Source organism: Actinia tenebrosa, unplaced genomic scaffold (assembly GCF_029948245.1).
Source record: "Actinia tenebrosa isolate PJP-AT-01 unplaced genomic scaffold, QUT_ActTen_1.0 PGA_scaffold5__44_contigs__length_20552954, whole genome shotgun sequence".
Lineage (NCBI taxonomy): Eukaryota > Metazoa > Cnidaria > Anthozoa > Actiniaria > Actiniidae > Actinia > Actinia tenebrosa.
Genome location: NW_028292582.1, coordinates 9,018,645 through 9,039,014, shown reverse-complemented (window position 1 = coordinate 9,039,014; position 20,370 = coordinate 9,018,645). Strand labels below are relative to the sequence as shown.

Sequence of the window (20,370 nt, the reverse complement as noted above, 5' to 3'; positions counted from 1 at the left end):
CAGTATCCAACTGGATCTATAGGAACTCTTAAAGCTTTAACAAAACAAAAATAATGCCGGTTTTAAGCCTGGAGCGCTTGTTTATATTCACAGTCAGTTCATGAATCAGTGCTTTTGTATAGTAGCATTTATAGCATTAACTGATCATTTATATTAATTTCTAAGCAAAGGTCGGATTTATTTGGTTCAATAATTTGCATTTCTGTTAATATTTAACCTTTGCCAGCTAATTTATACACAAAAAGTGTCGGCAAAGGAGGCTACGAAACGTATTTAACGATCATTTCAAATATTCCGGTAATTTATGTCATATTTATGTTACATTCAATGCATAGCGAATTATTTTCTATTACAGGCTTTCTTAAGAGAATGTGCAAGGAAATAATAAGGAAATGTTAGTTTAAAATAGAAAATGTTAGTTTAAAATAGAATAACCAAACGACTTCACGCGAGTAGTAGTCACGGTCTATTTAGGGACACGCCGGCTGAGGTCTATCTATCTGCAGAATTCATTACATTATCGTATTTATACTCGATTTTCTTAAAGAAAAAAATATATTTAAGTTCTGATTAGCTTTTACTAGTACGCGTTGTCTTTTTGAGCCTTATACTTTGAGTATTCGTTCATTATTTTCCTAATTTTCTATGGACTAGACCCGAGTCACGAGACCAAGCGGACTCGGGAACTGTGACATGCCGGCTGAGACACAGGGAGCCCGGCTGTAGGTAAACAAATAAAAAAATAAAGTACTCTGGGTTTCCTGTGTTGAGATTTGAAACATTATAAATACACAATGTTATTTCAGGCTACAAGTGTGGACTTGGAACCTTCAATTGAGCACAAAATATTTAATTTCGATTTGATCCCATCGTCAGATTTTTTTAATTTTTCCTCGAAAGCTAGGTATTATACGTTTTTACAAGCTCGATCATTATGGTCAGCGGTATACGCGTCTAGACTCTTCCACAGTCTCTCGCTCGTCCGTTCCGTCTCCACGCTTAGAGACTGTAACGGTACAATGACCGAAAGGACTTATGGGTCCCGAAAACTTGGACCCAGCGTGCTTTGGGAACCAAAATACTCGTCCACAGTCTCTCTCTTTTTCGCCGCCATCTTGAAAATATTGAAACGAGTCATTGTACCGTTACAGTCTCTAAGCGTGGAGACGGAACGGACGAGCGAGAGACTGTGGAAGAGTCTATATACGCTTCTTCTTTCCTAGTCCCCCAGTTTGTGAGTTGTTTTGAGACGCCGCTGACCAGTACGATAGAGCGATCGTATTTCCGCGGTGCCCGCGTAGAAAGGATGCGCGCGAACAATGCCTGTGAACATCCTCAAAAGCATGTTTCTTTTATTAGTTTGGCTGCTTTCTGATGTACGAAGATGGATGTGATGAACGAACAAGACAATAAAATAATTCAGAAAAAATACGTTCGACTTCTCGAGACCATGGAAGCACAAAACCTTTTGGGCTACCTGTATCAAGAGGGTGCGTTGAGCGATCATGATAAAGAAAAAATATACGCATTAGGTACCTCCAAAGAAAAGGCTGAAACTTTATTAGTCATTATAAAGAAGAGGAAGGATGGCTTGAAAATGCTGATCAAGGCCCTGATACTATCTAGAGTCCAAGGGTTTTTGGGGAATGAACTACTGGAAATAGTTACATGGAGTGAACAAGGTAAGACGAACAAAAACTATTTTAATTTTTTCATTCGTTCATTCGCCCATTTCATTGTTCATTCAATCATTCGTTTGTTGGTGGGTTGCTCGCTTGCTCGCTTGCTCGCTTGCTAGGGGCTTAACTACTGCTTATCTTTTTCTCGTATCCAGAGATGGAGACTTTTAAACTCGAACTTCAGGGCAAGATCGATCATCAGCAGATGCTTGAAGCGAACGTGGCAGCTTTGAAGCAAGAAATTAACCAGCTCAAAGAGAAGAATGCTAACCTCACAGAAAGACTTCAGGAGAAAGACGAGACGATAAATGCCCTGAGACAGCAACTGCAAGAGAAAAATGGGAGAGACGTACCAAAACAAGCCAAATTTAAACTCCCGCATTTGTCCATACATGTATAATGGTAAGCACCCGCGATCTCAGTCAGAGATAAGATAAACAGCTGGAATACTGAACTTGTCTTTTTTATTCTGATTATTCCCGTCAAGAACACGAAGGTTGGTGTTGAGGATCTAGTACGACGCTTGAGCCATTTTAAAATCGTCTGTAAATATATATTTCATGTTATCTTAAAATTTATTAGCATTATATGATGCGCAAAATGAAGTGGAAGTTGAAGTTAGAGGTTGTATGACCATAATTCCTTTCCGTCTTGCAAACAACGGAGGTCAACTTGTTGGGGCAAGCGTAATCAGTATCCTCTTTTCTTCAACGGTGGAGCTTTAGATTAATCAGTATGTACAATCAGTCAGCCAGCCAGTTAATCAATCAGTCAGGCTGTCAATCAATACTCCATTTTACAGTTCCGCTCAGTGACCACGAATAATAGTTCCAATTCGAGGTTGGAATTGCTGCGCATGATCAACTATAGTAAATTGATGCCACATCATGCAAACGTCCTATCTACGTTCAAGAGGAACCAACTAACTTCTCCCTAAGGCTTTGGCCGATCCTCCAGATCAGTAACTGGAAAGCGGCGTGAGAACCGAAATCTCCGGCATGGCCGTAAATGCTTCGCATTGCAAGCTTACTGGTAATGTCATTCGTCGCTTCAATACTTCGAAACATATGTCGTTTCTCTCGTCAAACAAAAGCTAGTTTGGTTGGTAAATTGTACACAGTGTTTCACTAGTACGTTCTCCACAGGTCGTGATATAATCGCTCCTATCAATGCTCCAAAACCCACTCCGAATACTGCTAATCCCATCGATAACTCTCTTGCCCTTGAATCTGAGATTTCACCAAGGATGACATTAACGTTAAGATAAATCGCTTCTGCCCAGAAACCAAGCGAAAAAACTAAGAATAATATCACCCAGACATTAGGTATGAATCTGAATAACGAATCGAATATTAATAATAGAACATGAAAACAAGCGACGAGAACTAAACTCCACGTATGACGTACGAGAAGCTTGTCAGACAGTCCAGGCTTGATGTACTCAGCTATCCCCAGATACGAGCGGCCCAGACACAGACCAGCAAAGGACATGATAAGATAATATTTATAATGATCTGATGAGGAAAATGGCGAGTCAGGAAATGCTATAGTTGTTGTGACGCCACTGAGGACAAGATCATGAAATAAAATGCCGAGGAAGATTTGAGTGACTTCTGGGAGCATTTTAAGCGAGCTGTGTAGTTTTTCAGACATTGAAAGATTCTGCTTGAGATGGTGGTGTTTTTGGGAACCTTGTTTGGGATCCTCGTCAATCCTCTGATATTCAATCATTTTTCCTCGACGGTTTTCTAGTATCGAGAAGCTCGAAAGGAAGACGATTGGGTTCATGATGATGATGGCAGAGATGCTGATATAACTAGAGATGTGTAACCAACTGGTCATGGCTGTATAAACAAAGAAAAAGAACCAGAAACACAGGCAGTAGTTATAAAAGCAATGATAGATTTTGTCCTCAAATATATATCCAAAACTAAAAGTCAAATTGAAAAAATAATGATATGATAGTTAAACCCACACCCAGTATCGAGCTTTTCTTGGGGGGGGGGGGGGGGGGGGGGGGGAGGGGGGGGCAGGTGAAAATTTGAAATGTCCAGAATAATTCTTAACACCCCCCTTAAAGTCATGCGAAAAAATATTATCCCCCTGAAGCAAGACTTGTAGCTTCTTCCAAAAATTGTGCATCCCCCCATTTTTCTGATAAAAATTTGCCCATCCCCCCATTTTTCCTTTTCCGATCCCCCCTCAATTTCACCTGCCCCCCTGCCATACATTATGAACGCACCCTAAAATAGAGTCCTCATTTCGGGTTATTGTTTTGACTATGCTCCTTATGGACTACTTCGACGATACGGCGGCCATCTTGCCAGGGGGCAAAACTAAACAAAGTTGGCGGAAAATATATAGAGTTTGGTGTGTTTGTCTTAAAGTCAGGTGCTGTGTTAATTCATCTTTTGTTGTATTTTCTTGTGGCGAGCTGTTATTATCAATCGGCGTCTACTTTGTCCCCTGGACGCCCCATAATGTCTTGCGCCTCCAAGATGGCCGCCATATCGTCAAGGTAGTCCATTCGTTATGTTGTGACGTTATTCAATACTCACCTGTATAATAAAGAGGCCCAATGACGTATCCAAACCCAGTCCCCAAGCAATAATATTTGACCGTTACTTTATCAAAGTAGGCTGTTAACGAGACGCTAGTTACTTCACCAAGGCTTTGAATCACTCCACATAAAACAACACTAAGGTACTTAAACCACACTGAATTACCTAATAAAAGAGCCAATAAGCCTCCAATAGCTAGAGGAAAGAGAGCCAGGATGAAGAGTAAGGGAGGCAAGCGGTCAAAGAAATATGGAACAATTGTAGGCAGGACTGTACAAGGTAATGCCAGAGCTACCCATATCATACCTAGAAGAAAATCGATCATTGATAATGTGTACTGATCTTATGTTGTTATGGCCGGGCTTACAGTACTTTGCGAAACGAAATATACGTCTTATTGTACTTTGCGGAAGGAAACGAAATATACGTCTTATTGTACATTGCGAAACGAAACGAAATATAGGGCTAATTTTATTTCGATTCGTTGCGCAATGTACAATAAGCCGTATATTTCGTTTCGTTTCGTTTCGTTTCACAAAGTACTGTAAGCCCGGCCATAAGCCGTTGTTATGTTGTAGTGTTGTATTCAGAGTATTCGTATGATTGTGAAAAAACGTGCAGCTCACGGGATAAAAGAGCCAACCAGCCTCCAATAGCTAGAGGAAAGAGAGCCAGGATGATGAGTAAGACCGAGGCAAGCGGTCAGAGAAATATGGAACAATTAGAGACAGGATTGTAAAGGTAATGTCAGAGCTACCCGTATGATATCAAAATCGATAATGGCTAGTGTGGTTACTAGGGCACTGCGCTGGTTTGTTGTATTCCCCTTTTTATATTTCACCAATTTTCTCCAGTTTTCCCGAGGTATTTACCATGATTTTCGTCTGATCTCGCAGTCAAAATGTTGTGGACTCACGTCCCCCTCTACTAACTATTCATATAACAACCTTCATCTGTGTATCTTATTCGTTGTTTCACATACCGGTTGATGAAGAGAATCCTTTCAGCAAGTCTTCAGCACTCGCTATAATTGTACTGAACAATAGGTACTCTAAGAATCCAAACGTGAAGAACAGACACAAAGTTTTTCTGCTTTCTGGCTGGTGCTTTGGTTCTTGTTGATTGTCCATCTTGAAATCGTAGACTGAAAACAATTTAAGATAAATTTTAACTTGTCAGCCATTCATAGCAGTTTCATTCTTTTATTTTATCAGTTTTTATTTTATTTTACTGCGCAGTAGTGGCTTTATTTTACGCGGAGATAATTACTGGGGTAGTAAAATATCCTGTATAAACCTAAATAATCTTACTAAGGGTTTATAGAAAGGTTATTGCAAATTTGTTTTCTCATAGTAATCAGTGTTTTGATTAAATTAAACAGCCTTTGGCGAACTCTCGTGGGTACTTGTTGCACTTTTTGGAGATTGGGCTCCCTGCGCCCTTGTTATGCTTGTTGACATTCGAAGCATTCAAAGCATTTCGCTCGATTTTATACACTCAATTGAAGAATCGTTGTCGGGTTCAGAAACATAGAAGCTGAGATCGAAATGGCACATGGGAAGTACGAGTATTTTATAGAAATTCTTTTAGAAATGCTATTTTCCACAGCGTGTGCGACGATCTTTCTCTTCTAATTCATTGCCACAAATAGTACAAAATGGCGCCACCATTTAATCACGCTTCATGCACTGGGGGCTACAGAGGAAGATATTGTCGACAATATTGTACTCCCTGTGTTACTCTGAAAGGATTCGGTTCTGTGTTGTGCTGCGGCTTTGTATATTTTGCCGTAAGTGAAATTGTGTAGTGCCGTGACAATTGGTCATTTTGCCGTGAATATTTTTTGTAGTGCCGTGTGAACCAGGGCGTGTGAATTTTGATTTGCCGTCAGACAGTTATGGGCCACCGGAGACATCACATCATTAGCATACTGGAAGTATAAACCTTGATATTCCAAGATGCATCACTCAAATCATATAAAAATATTTCACCATTCGACTATTCACTTCATGTAGAGTCAATGCTGAAAATATTGAGTTAGGGGTCATAGCCGGCACTTTGAGTCGTAAAGGCTGCAATTTGTAAGGCAAATTGCCAATTCAATTCCAATGGATTTAATTTCAAAATAGCACTAGGACGCGGATGACTGGACCGGACTCGATGCTCATGTGCGTAGAGATGATTTGCTTCTCTGGATTTTCTTGTTTCTCTCTCTTCTCAAAACTTTGCCTGGTCGGGTCAGAGGTTGTTTCAGGGTACATTTTCATATAAAGGGATTGATCTTTTGTGCTAAAGTATTCAACTCATCTTTCTTTCAAAATCATCGTATTAATTTTCGACTAGTACTGCTCTTTGAAAATTCAGTGGCTGCCAAACTTTCTTGATAGATTAGCGATTGGTATCCAAAAGTAAAGTAAAACTTAGTCAAGCCATAGTTGGCAGAAGGGAAACCATTCCCCTCTATTAACTATGGTCAAGCCGATCATTTAACAAGGACTTGATTTAAGGATGATCTTACCTTTATGCAGCTTTCCTTACTCATGTCCAATATTGTGGAAAAGATACGGATCGTCAGTGTGGCTCACGAACCGTACGATTCGTGAAAGTTATTGATATGCATAAAAAAATGCATATCATTAGTTACACCTAATTGAAAAAACGTAGTCGGGTTCGAGAAGGTCATATCATATCATTATCACTTTTACCTATCATCTCAAAAGTTATTGAAAAACATGTTGCAAAATCACTGTGGTCCTACCTTCAATCCAACAACCTCATTTACAGATTCCAGTCTGGTTTTAGACCTAACCACTCCGCCAAACCAGTATTAATAAAGTTAACAGACCAGATCTTATTTAATTTGGATGACGACAAGTTGACCGGTCTCATATTCATAGACTTCAAAAAGGCGTTTGACATGGTCAACCACGAAGTCCTATACTTCAAAAGCTCAACCTGTACCTTCCCAACTCACCATCACTGGCATGGTTTAAGTCTTACCTCGTAGGAAGAAATCAACGTTTAAAGGTTAACGATTGCACATCCTCTCTATTGCCAATACAACATGGCGTTCCACAGGGCTCAATTTTGGGCCCGATTTTGTTCCTTGTATTTATTAATGACCTGCCACTTCATGTCCAAGGCTCCACTGCTGATATATACGCGGATGATGTTACGTTGTCGTTAAGTAAAAAATGGAACAATCTTACATCTCTCTCTGCAACGCTTCAAGACGATGTCGACATTATCCTTTTTTGGTGCAGTCAAAATAAAATGATAATCAACGAAACTAAAACCAAATCAATGCTGGTAACAGGAAAACGTCTACCGAAACGCCTCACCAACAATAACAATGACCTCAATATTGCCATCCATAATTGTGATGTCAAACAAGTAAACAGCCATAAAGTTCGTGGGTGTTACACTTGACTCTAAATTGACTTTCGAAGACCATGTTGATAATCTGTGTAGGAATCTTTCAAAGAAAATTGGACTTTTTCGACACATCAGTCCCTACTTAAACAAACCACAGAAGGAAGCATATTACAACACGCTCATCAAACCTGCTATCATGTATTGCTCTACTATTTGGTCACCATGTAACAGTAGCTCTATTAATAGGGTTATGCAACAAAAAAGAGCGGCAAGAATTATCTTGAATGTAGATAAATCTTCCCGTTCTATTGACTTGTTTAACGAGCTAAGATGGCTGCCTTTTTGCCAAGAATCTTACATCAACAGATGCACCATTGTGTACGATAAGATTAACGGGACCTGTACTCCTTACATCAGTGATCTCTTTGAAATGAACTCTGAAGTCCATAAAAGATGAACATGCTACTGTAAAATAAATGCCCGATGTCCAACATACAAGAAAGAAACAGAGGGAGGGCACACCATAAGTGTCCGCTGCGCGAAAGAGTGGAACAAATTAAATAAAGGTATCAAAGAATCTTCGTCAAGAAAAGCCTTAAAAAGAACTCTATTTAAGATCGAGCTTGATAATCAGATTACGAATTTACGTTTTGATTCAATTAATTAAGTTTTATTACATTATTGAATAATGAATTTTTTATATATCTTATATTTCTTATATATTTACTTATCTATTTAAGTAGTATAGGACTTGTTCATCCCACCGCAATTTTAGGGGTTTTCGCACGGGTATTACCGGTGCTCAATCGGATTAGGTATTACCCGTGTCATTCCAAGTAGTTAATACTGGAGTATCGGATTTATCCAGGGATTACTGGTACCTAGACACCGCAAATCAGGATATATTTAAGGGTACGAAGGTTTTCATACTTAAAGTGCATATGACACGAAAAAAATTTAATGTTAAAAATGTGTATTTTATTGTCATTAATAAGAATAACACAGTTAAATTTGTTTCAAAAACGTATTTCTCTAGAAATTCAAGAAAATTTAGCACAAGTTGTGACGTCATTTTGTTTACAAGTCTCCAGATTTAGTTGCAAATACACGAAATTTGTTTGAATGTGGAATCTTAATTTCAGGTAGTACGCTTTTCAGTTTCCCAACATTTGAAGAGTACTACGTGAACTATCAAATGAAATTGAATAAAATATGCCCTTTGTTGTTATTTTATACGAATTACAATTTATATTTTGTGCATTACTACTGAATCTAGAGTATGTGTCAACAAAATGACGTCACAAATTGATATTAATTTTCTCACATATCTCAAGAAATAAGCTTTTGAAACAAATTTCATTACGATATATTTATTATTATTAACAAACTATACATTTTAGACGATGAAATGTTTTCGTGTCATATACACTTTAAGGATAAAATATATCCTATTATATATGGAGAGCCAAAGCAATGAGTACTCAATTCCAGAGTATAAATGCAAATTTTGTAATTATGCTTTTACAACCTATCATTCCCTAGCAACACACGAGGCTAAGGAAACATGTAAAGATAAGTAGTTTAGATGTGAGAAGTTTAATGCTAGGTTTGCTAGGAAGAATGGTTTAAACCAACACAGGTGTGGAAGGATATTTGAGTGTGAAAGTTGTGGAAGAAAGTTTAAGAGGGAATATGATTTGAAGATGCATAAAGAAAAGCAGACCATACCCTGTCAAAGGGAGTATGAATGTTATGATGAATGTTATGAGTGTGGATATAATTGTAGGAATAGCACCCAAATGAAGGGCCACGTGCTTTACCAATGCGAAAAAACGAGGATAGGACCCCCAGAGGAGTGTAGATTTTGTAATCTGACACTAAATACCCCAGAGGAATGTCAAAGGCATGAGGACCAGCACAGATCAGGACTTAAAAAATTAGCTATTATATAAATATGCACGAATGTAAGAAGTTTAGTCCAGATTTTTGTATAGAATGTCTTAATCCGCGCTTCATACCCACTAAGCCAAATAAGTATATTTGTTGTGGTAAAAAAATGCGAATAGAAGATGACACGTCAGCACAGTGTTACGAGTGTGGTAGGAACATTCGCAATGCCGTACCTTGTGCTACCAGGGAACAATATTACTCTAACGGAGGTCGTAAGAAGACCCCATACAAAAGAATATAATACTTTAGGGACTGGATGAGTCACATCCAAGGTCTTCGACCGGTATATTTAGACAACGAAGTTATGGAAGCGCTTAACTTAAAAGAGCCAACGCCACGAAGCCTAAGGAAGACATTGAAAAAATTAAAGCTAGGGAAATATTACAAAAGTATACCCTACCTTTTGTCTGAAATTACCGGTGACTCTATTCCCAAGGTTTCTGAAGATACTATGAGAAGGGCTGAGTGGATGTTTTGTCGGCTGGATAAGGATATTCCTTATTACCCTGACGTAATTTACGAAATATTTTACGAAATAGACCCCAACCACCCCCTGTTAGGATGGATTCCGAGGCGATGACATCACGTAGCAACGCCAACATTCCTTTTCCTCATAACAACCAGCGTTTTTACTTTCTAAGTTGGAAAATGCATAGGTGGAAATGGAATGTTGGTGAGAAACTAATTTGCATATGAACCAGACAGCCGGCGTTCAATATGCAAATAAAATCCTGTCTTGCTTTTTTCAAGCAAATATTTATTGAGCGAGCTTTCTTTGAAGCTCCTCTTTTGCCTCCTGGTAGATTTTTTTGCGAGATTCCTCGGAAAGATCTTTTACGACTGTTTTTTTGTTTCTTATGTCCGACTTTAGTTTCTCGTACTTTTCCTCTTCGGCCAGAATAATCGAGAATTCTACGTCGTCTATCTTTTTGTCACGCAATGCCTTTGAAACAAGGTCGGTAATTGTATTTACTTTAGCCCTTGACAGAGCTATTGTCGTGTCGTGTTTTGATATTTTCGTGGATAGCTTTTTCATAATGCCCGTAGCAACAGCAGAAACAATACCACAGGCTGCCCCAACGCCGGCCAAAGGAACCCCAACAATTACTCCGGGTCCAGTGAGTGAAGTAGCAACGCCGGAGCCCGTCAACACGACGGATATGGACCCCGAAGTTATCGCAATCTTATGTAGCGTACTACGGGCTCTGACGTACTTTTTTCGGACTTTTTCATAGTGTTTTGTCTGTCCTTCCAAGTAAGCCAGAATTAAATTTGCTTTGTTAAGCCTGAAGTTTTCAGCGTTTAGTTCGTTAGGACCCTCCTTGGATAGATCAGGATAAAGTGGAGGTGCTGATGGTATAACTTCCATTATATATACTAATGTACGACGCTTTTGGGAATAACATTGAGGAGCAGCCACATCACGATAATCGGGACTACTGGAATTGGAGGGCCTGTAGGAAGATGTTTCCGCATGCAGACCCTAGTAAGTTCGAAAGAAGACCCGATGGGATTTACTTCAACGGCTCCAGAATGTACAGCAATGCGGACTTGAGTCCAAATATAACGAAGAAGGTACCCGAGCATAAAGAAAGGCGAGAGGTAAGCAAGCAGCCTAATTTTCCAAAGAATCTATTAGTAACCAATCAGGATTACCCATTTTACGATGCTGAAGGTGGTGTAAACGACTTTGATAAAATAGTGACACATTTGAAAATTCCAGTGGGCAGGCAAACGTTTGACGTAGTAGTAAGGAATATCTTTAAGGATTTCAATATTACGCACACTTTAGGAAAAGAAGCCAGGGAATGGTTAAAGGGACCTAACTTTAAATATTGGACGCAGCAGTTGAACTTTGTAATTTGGGCGGCTCCGAAGGGCTGCGGGGTTGCCGTGGACATGTTTGACACTGCTTTTCTAAGGTTCCATGTGGCTTTTACTATGCGCCGCCTATTAAAGGAGCTTAACGTACCATTATACCAGGGGAGAAGCTCTTTAATAGAATGGATAACCACTACGATTCCGCTGCGCTAGAAAGACTAATGAATGAGTTTAAGCCGCAGCGAAGAGACTTTCGTTATCGGGAGGGTGCCACACATGGGTTAGGTATTATTTATCTTTACCATCCGACTGGCACGTACCCCGCAGACATGTATCATCAGAAATACCCAGGTAAGTTAGAGTTTGCAGATTTAGGTGGTAGTAGGTGGAACCTTAATCTTATTGAGAAGATTGAGACGATTTACCCCAGTCCATGGGATCCATTCGTATTATTGAAAGGAAAAGGCTTAAGAAACCTAGCAAGGATTAACCGCAGCATAGAGGCATTTGTGTACTGCATCTTAGGAGCGCAAGTAAATACCCACAGCCCCATTGTTGGATCCCAAGGTGCTTCACAGGAAACGCAACAGGAATTCCTAACTTTGAGTCCGCAGTAATAGAGAATGATATATCCAAATCGGTGGAAAGATATCAATTAGCGGTGCAGCAATCAAAGGTTAGACTGGATTACGCTTTGTCGCCTGGTTGTTGGTTAATGCCAAGTAATTTGGTTATCAACGCCAATTCCGTCGTGGGTTATAACAACAAGCTGCAGCGAGCTACTAAGGATATGAAGTTTGGGGTGAATGACGTGAACTCTGACATGACCAAGGGCATTCCTCACTTCGTAGAGAAGCTAAAGAAGGTACCTTTCTGACTCCTTCGTAGTCAGAACTTGAAGGTAAAGCTCGTGCTTTATGTCTTTCTTAACCACATACTTTTTTACGCCTTTGGCTTTCTTTGCGTCTTTAGTCTTACCATTTTCAAGACTTCTAACGCTATACATTTTTGGTCTTAACCCAACATACTCCACTATGGGATTACCCTTCATTTCATCTTTCATCTTACCAATCACTTTCTTGTTCTTAGGGTCGTAAAGGAAGCGGTCTTTGGGATATTCACTAGTATCATACTCATCAATGTCAGGTACGCAGTCCTTATAAACATCGTCTGTCTGTATCTCAAGTATCAGGGAGTCTGTATCTGTGTAAAGAAGTCTACAAGCATTACCGTACTTGGGTTTAAGTTTGTCGTAGTAAAACTCATACATGAGCAGCTTAGACAGATCCAACACTGAAAACCCAGTGTAAATGGGCTTATTAAGAAATAGGTTAGTCCGCTTCATGTGAATTACATAGAAGTTAAGCATCTTAACGTACCGCACAAAGCCGGACTGTGATACATAAGCCTCTGCCTCTTCTTTCGTGTTGGCTATCTTAATGGTCTTGCGAATGTTTTCCATTGTCTTACCAAATACGGAGTTATTCATAAGTTTGAAGAGATTTTTCTCAAAGTCATTCTTTGCAGCTGTACGCTTTCGTGTATTAAAGTCTATATACCCCCGCATCCACGGCTCCTGGGTGAATTTCATTACGCGGTGAATCTTCTTTACACGCAGTCCGTGTCTTACATAAAACTGTAGATTACGGTAATGGACAACATAATTCTTCTTATCCATTAAATTCATCGTTAACTTGCGGTAAGGTGTGTATTTTGGGCACATTTCCTTTTGCAGCGGCGAAAGTTGCTCAAAGGGTATTTGTGCTATCTCTGGCGCAAGTGGGAAATCGTCGTTAAGGTCATGCATTGCTGTAGGGTAATCAAGGTCTACTTTTAAAATGTAGCCTTTGTCTGCATCTTTTGGAATGGCTAAGTCAAAGTCTCTTACTGGTAAGTATTGTGACATAGCCCAACCATAAAGATTGTTAGCATCTAAATACCTTAAGTAGGTGGTTGGCTTCTCTGGGTCGTACTCAACTAGGGGATTATTAGCTTTTGCGTGTCTTTTACTTGGCCCGCAGACACCACCTCTAATACCATTTTCTATAAACCGGTACATCCCGTAGTCCGTTAATAGATCCAGCTGGGCGTTTGTCTTCTTCAATAATGCACTCCAAGATAAGCCTGGAGATGTATAGAAGTTTGCTGGGTCTAGACCATAGTAAGACATACACATCTTACGAAAGTTTTGAAAGTCGTCCGCTAATAAGACCACATCTGAAAGTAGGTAAAGGTCATGGTAATCGCCCATATTTTTACAGTTGTGCTTCTTCCAAACTTCTTTGGCATGCTCATACTCTTCGTCGCTTATTCCCTGCTCCCCTAAACTACTGTAAAAGGCTTCTTTGGGGGGTAAGGGCTCGTCAAACTTTTCCTAGGAATCCATGTATTCATAGGGGTAAACACCCTTACGCTCTGCGATGCCTTCTGAAATGGGGAAGTCTGCGTTATACTTTACTAAGTTTGCTAGACTGTCGCTCATAAACTGCTGCGAGTCTAAAACTTTAGCTTACCTATGGTTACGGACATGTATTTTTCCTTGTTGTTTGGAATACATTTTACGTCGGCACCGTCCACGCCTTGTAGTAGTAAGTGACTATCATAACCCCTAAGGTTGTGAAATAAGACTGGGATCTCCATCTCTGGATCTACTTTGAGGTTTATATTGCATTTCCAATGGGCTGCTCCTCTGTATTTACCCGTGATGTGGCAGTGATCTCTAACCTTATCTATGTAAAAATCCTCAACAAGGGCTTTGTGGCAGTGGATGCAGTGTGTCGATGGCTTGCCTGCCTTTTCGCCTCTCTTTTGATATTTTCCGCACTTAAAGTGGGCTTCCCCTAAGTATGTTCCATCTTCATCCCATGCTTTCTTTGCTTGTCGCCCATATTGTAATAGTGTTTGGTTACAAATGTGGCATGTCTTTGCTTTCTCGAAGTCCTTCTTATCCTCATTAGTAAACTTCATTCTCTTTGGATTCCTTAGAGCCTCACGAATACACTCCTCATCCTCAGATAGCCACTCAAATAATACCTTTGGGGCGTCCTTTCCTCTATATATTTGAGGCTCTCCTGCTTTACCATCACTTCTAACTATAACATAACCAAACCTGCATGGCTCGTGCAGCCCTAATCTCTCTGTCCCGCCGGTCCTGCTATTTTCCTTAGTTATGATTGACTTAAAGTCGGCGTAAATAACATAAGGCGCTTCCATTTGCTTCTGATGGTCGGAGTAGGACAGTTCTTTGTTTTCTGGTAGGCTTATTCTTTGTGCTACTTCCTCAACACCTTTACATATCTCATTGTGTTGCTTCAATAACTTTTCACTTCCAAAATGCAATAAGCAGCAATCACAGAACCACTTCTTTTTATGATTTTTAGTTTGTCTACAAAACAACCTACTTGGGTGCTTAACCCAGGAGTAGTGTCCACCATAATAAAAGAGGTGGATTTTCCTATTCCTGCTCTTCGAAATCACCAAAGGCACTATTGTATTATCCCTGGAACCATAGACATTTATTGATAGACCATTCTTCTCTTCGAACTTCGCTATGTCAATTAGCTGCACTGGAAAGTCAACACCATCCCAATTCAGATCGTCGTTTGGATACTTACTTACCCTATTAGGATCACCTTCCGCGGGATATAAAGCCGACCTAACAGCCCAAAGAAAGCACTTATCATCAGAGTTTTTGACATTAACTATAGCCTTTTTCCTCTCCAACCACGGTGGTAGTGGTACATAACTACCACCTTTTATAGGCACATACCTTGCAGTGCTAATATCAATACCCATTACTTCATTTACGCTCCAACCTGATCCTTGTTTAGTATAGTTAGCTAATGAGTCCATGATCCCCTCTAAAGCTGTATTTAAAGCTTCGCCTAAGTTGGTGCTTTGAAGAACTGTCATTGTCTTAGACCTCAACATTGCAGTAATAAAAACACGATCTCTATCAAGTTCAACCTCAACCATAATACTAACCTTCATAGCACCTAAGTTATCCAAGCTTCTCCTTAATGCGCGTTTCATATTTGCTGCCTCGCGACTCCATACTCTCCTAACGTCGATACCTCCCCCCTTAATATGTGTCGTTTCAAAATTGCTTTGGCTCTCCATACATAATAGGATATATTTTATCCTTAATATGAAAACCTTCGTACCCTTAAATATATCCTGATTTGCGGTGTCTAGGTACGAGTAATCCCTGGATAAATCCGATACTCCAGTATTACCCACTTGAAATGACACGGGTAATACCTGATCCGATTGAGCACCGGTAATACCCGTGCGAAAACCCCTAAAATTGCGGTGGGATGAACAAGTCCTATACTACTATTTAAGATCGAGCTTGATAATCAGATTACGAATTTACGTTTTGATTCAATTAATTAAGTTTTATTACATTATTGAATAATGAATTTTTTATATATCTTATATTTCTTATATATTTACTTATCTTATCTATTTCTTATCTTATCTACTTATCTATTTATTTATATCTATTAATTTATATATATATATATATTTTTTTGAGGGCCACTAGTTTATCTGTTATGTGTTTTACCCTCTTGAAATAAAGTTGTTATTATCATTATTATTATTATTATTATTATTATTGGACAAGTGTATATGAGCCAATCACTGATCAAGAAAAGCGATTCTCGATAGATGATTGGCTAATATACTATAGTCCGGGCTTCGAAATGAATCATGGTCTTTAAATACGAAGGAAAAAGGCCAATTGTACAATAAATTTATAGCAAAATTAAGGTTTTAAACAACGTACATATCAAAATTGATAAAGCCAAAACAACCCAAAACATTGGTAAAAAGAGTTTGATAGAGTGACCACAGTAAATCCGTGAAACACTAATTACTAAAATAGTACAAAATAGTGCTAATCAAACAATAGAAAACAATGGAATTTGCATGAAATTGTGCTATTTAGTATTACTAAAGTTTCACGGACTTACTGTAGTCACTCTAATGGTTTCTAGTGCACTTTTTGGAGATTGGGCTCCCTGTGCCCTTGTATTATGCTTATTGACATTCGAAGGATTTATCTATTTTATTTATTTACATTCATATTTTAAAAGGAAGCTTCTTCTCTTATAAATGTGATTTTCGAGAAGGTCCTGATAAATAAGACATTTTGACAATAATATGTAAAAAGTCAACATCATTATTATTGAATAATTTAGGCAAAGTTAAAACCGAGTCTAACCGGTCAGCGGTTAACCACCGAACAGTATGGGGGGACCCCCTGGTGGTTCAGGGGTATTGGCAGGGTTTGCAGTGTAGCAGCTTTGTCATTGTGTTGCTGTTTGAGCAAGCGGCAAATATTATTTCTCCCCCCCCCCCCTCCCCACCCACCTCTCATTTCAGAGGACTAGCGTGTGATGGTAAGTATCTCCACCTCTTAAGGTGTGACGGGTGCCAGGTAGCGGTGGACTGTGGCCCGGTTGCCATGGTCACCTCTGCGAAGGGGCTGGTTATGCGCGACCACTCCTTCCTCGTACCTGGCACTCATGCCAAACTTATCATTACGATGAGTTTTAACTATAGTATGTAAAAATGAAAAGTTGGCAAAGTATTTCGCTCGATTTTATATTTTTTTTAAATACTCAACTTAGCGGGTAAAAATCAGTAATAGTTCTTTTATCTTATTTTCCTTTTAACACCTAGTTTTTTGTTATTTTGTTGAGTTTGGAAGCGAATTCTGTGATGAATTAATTGTCTTAACTTCAATTACGAAAGACGACTTCGACTTCGATGGAGTCAACTCTGGGGCTACCCGCAGGGCAAGCCCGAGTCTAGGTTTACCTTTTTGCCAATCTGTCGTGCAACGTTTTGGAAATCACAGGTAGCCCATCGATCACGTGGTTTACTACAGGGAGTTCAAGAGCTGTCACGTGGTTTCAAATTACCCAGAAGCCTTTTTTATAATTACTTCGATGGCAAGTGAGCATTTTTGTGGCTACTTAACACATGACGTCATCAATCACGTAACTATATCAAAACTCTACAAATATTTGACCACTGTCAGTCAAACTTGGACAGACTATACATTGCCGGACACTGCTTACACACAGTCCCAGTCATGTGACACAAGACGTCATCAACCACGTGACTACATTAAAACTGTAATAACTCTACAAATATTTGACCACTGTCAGTCAAAGTTGGACAGACATACATTGCCGGACACTGCTTACACACGGGTGCCAGTCATGTGACATATGACGTCATCAACCATGTGATCACATGAAAAACTGTTATAACTTTACAAATATTTGACCAATGTCAGACATACATTGTCGGACCATATCATCTCTCAAAGCTTGTATGGGTCTCCTCTGATGCCGTTTGGTCTAAAAAAGTAACAGTATAGCCACATGCAGGCTTTGCTTTCATTTTTTTAAAGAAGTCTCAAAAACAGCCTGTATCAGTTACTCCTATTGTAGCCCGAGTACGCGCTCTCAGAGCGTCTAGCTTCAATTTAAAAAGCGGTCTGTGTGTTTTATTCCAGGAATCATTCGACCTACGAGCTCCAAACTGAATATACAAGATAATCGGCCGTTTATAATACAATCGTTAGGTTGATTTACATTATTACTTTATATCTTGACATTCAATAGTCACGGCTCCGAGATTTGGAGCACGGGTGGCTTAGCGGTGTGAGCGCTCGCCTCTTATCAATGCGACCCCAGCTCGATTCCCGCCGGGTTCGGTGTTGCATATGAGTAGAGTTGTTTGTTGGTTCTCTCCTGTGCTTCAAGGGTTTTCCGGCTTCTCCGGTTTTCCTCCCTCACCAAAAATCAATTCCAAAATTCCAATTCGATCACGGAATGAGGGCCACAGGTTTGTTAGCCACTGGCTATTAAGTGCTACCCTCGTGAAAAAAGTTTTAACACGAAATTATTTATTTACACTGTGAACTAAATAGAAATGCGTTTAGAAATGCTATTTTCCACAGTGTGTGTAAAAACGATCTTTCTCTTCTAATTCATTGCCACAAATAGTACAAAAGGGCGCCACCATTTACGCTTCATGCACTGGGGGCTACAGAGGAAGATTTTGTCGACAATATTGTACTCCCTGTGTTACTCTGAAAGGATTCGAATCTGTTGTGTGCCGCGGCTTTGTATATTTTGCCGTGAGTGAAATTGTGTAGTGCCGCGGAAATTTGTTATTTTGTCGTGAAAAATGCGTAGTGCCGCAAAGATTGGTTATTTTGCCGTGAAATATTGTGTAGTGTTGTGACAATTGGTCATTTTGCCGTGAATATTTTTTGTAGTGCCGTGTGAACCAGGGCGTGTGAATTTTGATTTGCCGTCAGACAGTTATGGGCCACCGGAGACATCACATCATTAGCATACTGGAAGCATAAACCTTGATATTCCAAGATGCATCACTCAAATCATATTAAAATATTTCACCATTCGACTATTCACTTCATGTAGAATCAATGCTGAAAATATTGAGTTAGGGGTCATAGCCGGCACTTTGAGTCGTAAAGGCTGCAATTTGTAAGGCAAATTGCCAATTCAATTCCAATGGATTTAATTTCAAAATAGCACTAGGACGCGGATGACTGGACCGGACTCGATGCTCATGTGCGTAGAGCTGATTTGCTTCTCTGGATTTTCTTGTTTCTCTCTCTTCTCAAAACTTTGCCTGGTCGGGTCAGAGGTTGTTTCAGGGTACATTTTCATATAAAGGGATTGATCTTTTGTGCTAAAGTATCCTACTCATCTTTTCTTCAAAATTATCGTATCAATTCTGACTGCTCTTTGAAAATTCAATGGCTACCAAACTTTCTCGATAAATTAGCGATTGGTATCCAAAAGTAAAATAAAACTTAGTCAAGCCATAGTTGGTAGAAGGGAAACCATTCCCCTCTATTAACTATGGTCAAGCCCATCATTTAACAAGGAATTGAATTAAGGATGATCTTACCTTTATGCAGCTTTCCTTACTCATGCCAAATATTGTCGAACTGAGACGGATCGTCACTGTGGCTCACGAACCGAACGATTCGTGAAAGTTATTGAAAAATGCATATCATTAGTTACACCTAATTGAAAAAACGAAGTCGGGTTCGAGAAGATCATCTCATTAGACTTGCTCCAAGTCTCGCAGCGCTTTTCTTTTTCCCCCGGCAATTCCATATCATCGAAGCTATGACCGAAAAAGGATTTTGTACTCCGAAATGTGTATTATATTTGCATATAGACATGTAAAAATGCACAGTAGAGCAAAGTCGGTCGACCTAGATTAACAACATGCCAAAGCCATGATGTATAAAATGTGCACAGGAAGGGAAAACTGCAATACGCATGAAATTAGCATAATTGTTTGTCCTTCCATGCTCCCTTTCGGTTTTAGCTTTGATGATATAACCTTTTTTTGAACCCGACGTTTTTTCAATTAGGTGTATTTAGAGAGGTTGACACCGGTGCAACTTATGTATTTGTGGCCCTCTATGTTTAATGAATGTAAAGAAAAACCAGTCAAGTGGATAAGTTATGAAGATGCTCATAAATACACAGGTAGCCCAAGCTTGGTTTCTGTGGTGTCCTGTTATAAGGAAATGTATGGGGAATCATCAAACATTTCAATAAAATCATCAAAACGTGAAATAAAGCCTCGAAATTTTACCCTATCATTGAGAAATAGCACTTCTTTCGCTCTGCGTGGTTATTTTTTGAATTTAGCCCGTTTTAAGGATTTTTTCCCCCACCAGTAAGAAATAAGAGAAGGTTGGAAACTCGGGATCCAAAAGCGAGCCATCACGAGTCTTTGAAACCTCGTAGGTCTTCGAATTTCTTTCCAGCGCCAAATTTTAGTCATGCCCCTTCTCTCACATCGCTATAGAACCGAGAAAGTCGCATTAGAGATTAGTCTTCGCGTCTTTAAGCCATGAAATTTGTCTGTATTCACATACTACCTCGCTTGTTCTGACCCGTACTTGGAGCTCA

At 39.5% G+C, this 20,370-nt stretch overlaps 2 protein-coding genes across 5 annotated transcripts; both read right to left on the bottom strand.

Moving 5' to 3' along the window:
• Window positions 1–1,533: 1,533 nt before the first annotated feature.
• On the bottom strand, window positions 1,534–19,393 carry LOC116296464 (uncharacterized). 4 transcript variants are annotated; one of them, XM_031704485.2, is made up of 4 exons: window positions 19,349–19,393; window positions 5,223–5,384; window positions 4,238–4,546; window positions 1,534–3,523 (listed from the first exon to the last, which is right to left on the bottom strand). In XM_031704485.2, exons 2-4 carry the CDS (start codon window positions 5,368–5,370, stop codon window positions 2,730–2,732), a joined length of 1,251 nt encoding a protein of 416 aa, XP_031560345.1. In that variant the 5' UTR covers window positions 5,371–5,384; window positions 19,349–19,393; the 3' UTR covers window positions 1,534–2,729. The 4 variants fall into 4 exon arrangements, with proteins under 4 accessions (XP_031560345.1, XP_031560344.1, XP_031560343.1 ...); XM_031704484.2 differs by lacking the exon at window positions 19,349–19,393 and adding an exon at window positions 9,966–10,101; XM_031704483.2 differs by lacking the exon at window positions 19,349–19,393 and adding an exon at window positions 6,759–7,147.
• LOC148906480 (uncharacterized) lies at window positions 12,243–15,418 on the bottom strand. Its single transcript, XM_089038044.1, has 2 exons — window positions 14,111–15,418; window positions 12,243–13,760 (listed from the first exon to the last, which is right to left on the bottom strand). Exons 1-2 carry the CDS (start codon window positions 15,416–15,418, stop codon window positions 12,243–12,245), a joined length of 2,826 nt encoding a protein of 941 aa, XP_088894170.1.
• Window positions 19,394–20,370: the final 977 nt, after the last annotated feature.

Excerpts from the sequence above, each read along its gene's own strand:
- LOC116296464 (XM_031704485.2), bottom strand. The coding sequence starts at position 5,370 with ATGGACAATCAACAAGAACCAAAGCACCAGCCAGAAAGCAGAAAAACT. Across the intron at positions 4,547-5,222 it reads AGGATTCTCTTCATCAACCG|GTATGATATGGGTAGCTCTG; the intron begins GTATGTGAAACA and ends ATTTTCTTCTAG. Across the intron at positions 3,524-4,237 it reads TGGGCCTCTTTATTATACAG|CCATGACCAGTTGGTTACAC; the intron begins GTGAGTATTGAA and ends TTGTTTATACAG.
- LOC148906480 (XM_089038044.1), bottom strand. The coding sequence starts at position 15,418 with ATGAAACGCGCATTAAGGAGAAGCTTGGATAACTTAGGTGCTATGAAG. Across the intron at positions 13,761-14,110 it reads AGGATTTTTACATAGATAAG|GAAAAGTTTGACGAGCCCTT; the intron begins GTTAGAGATCAC and ends ATGGATTCCTAG.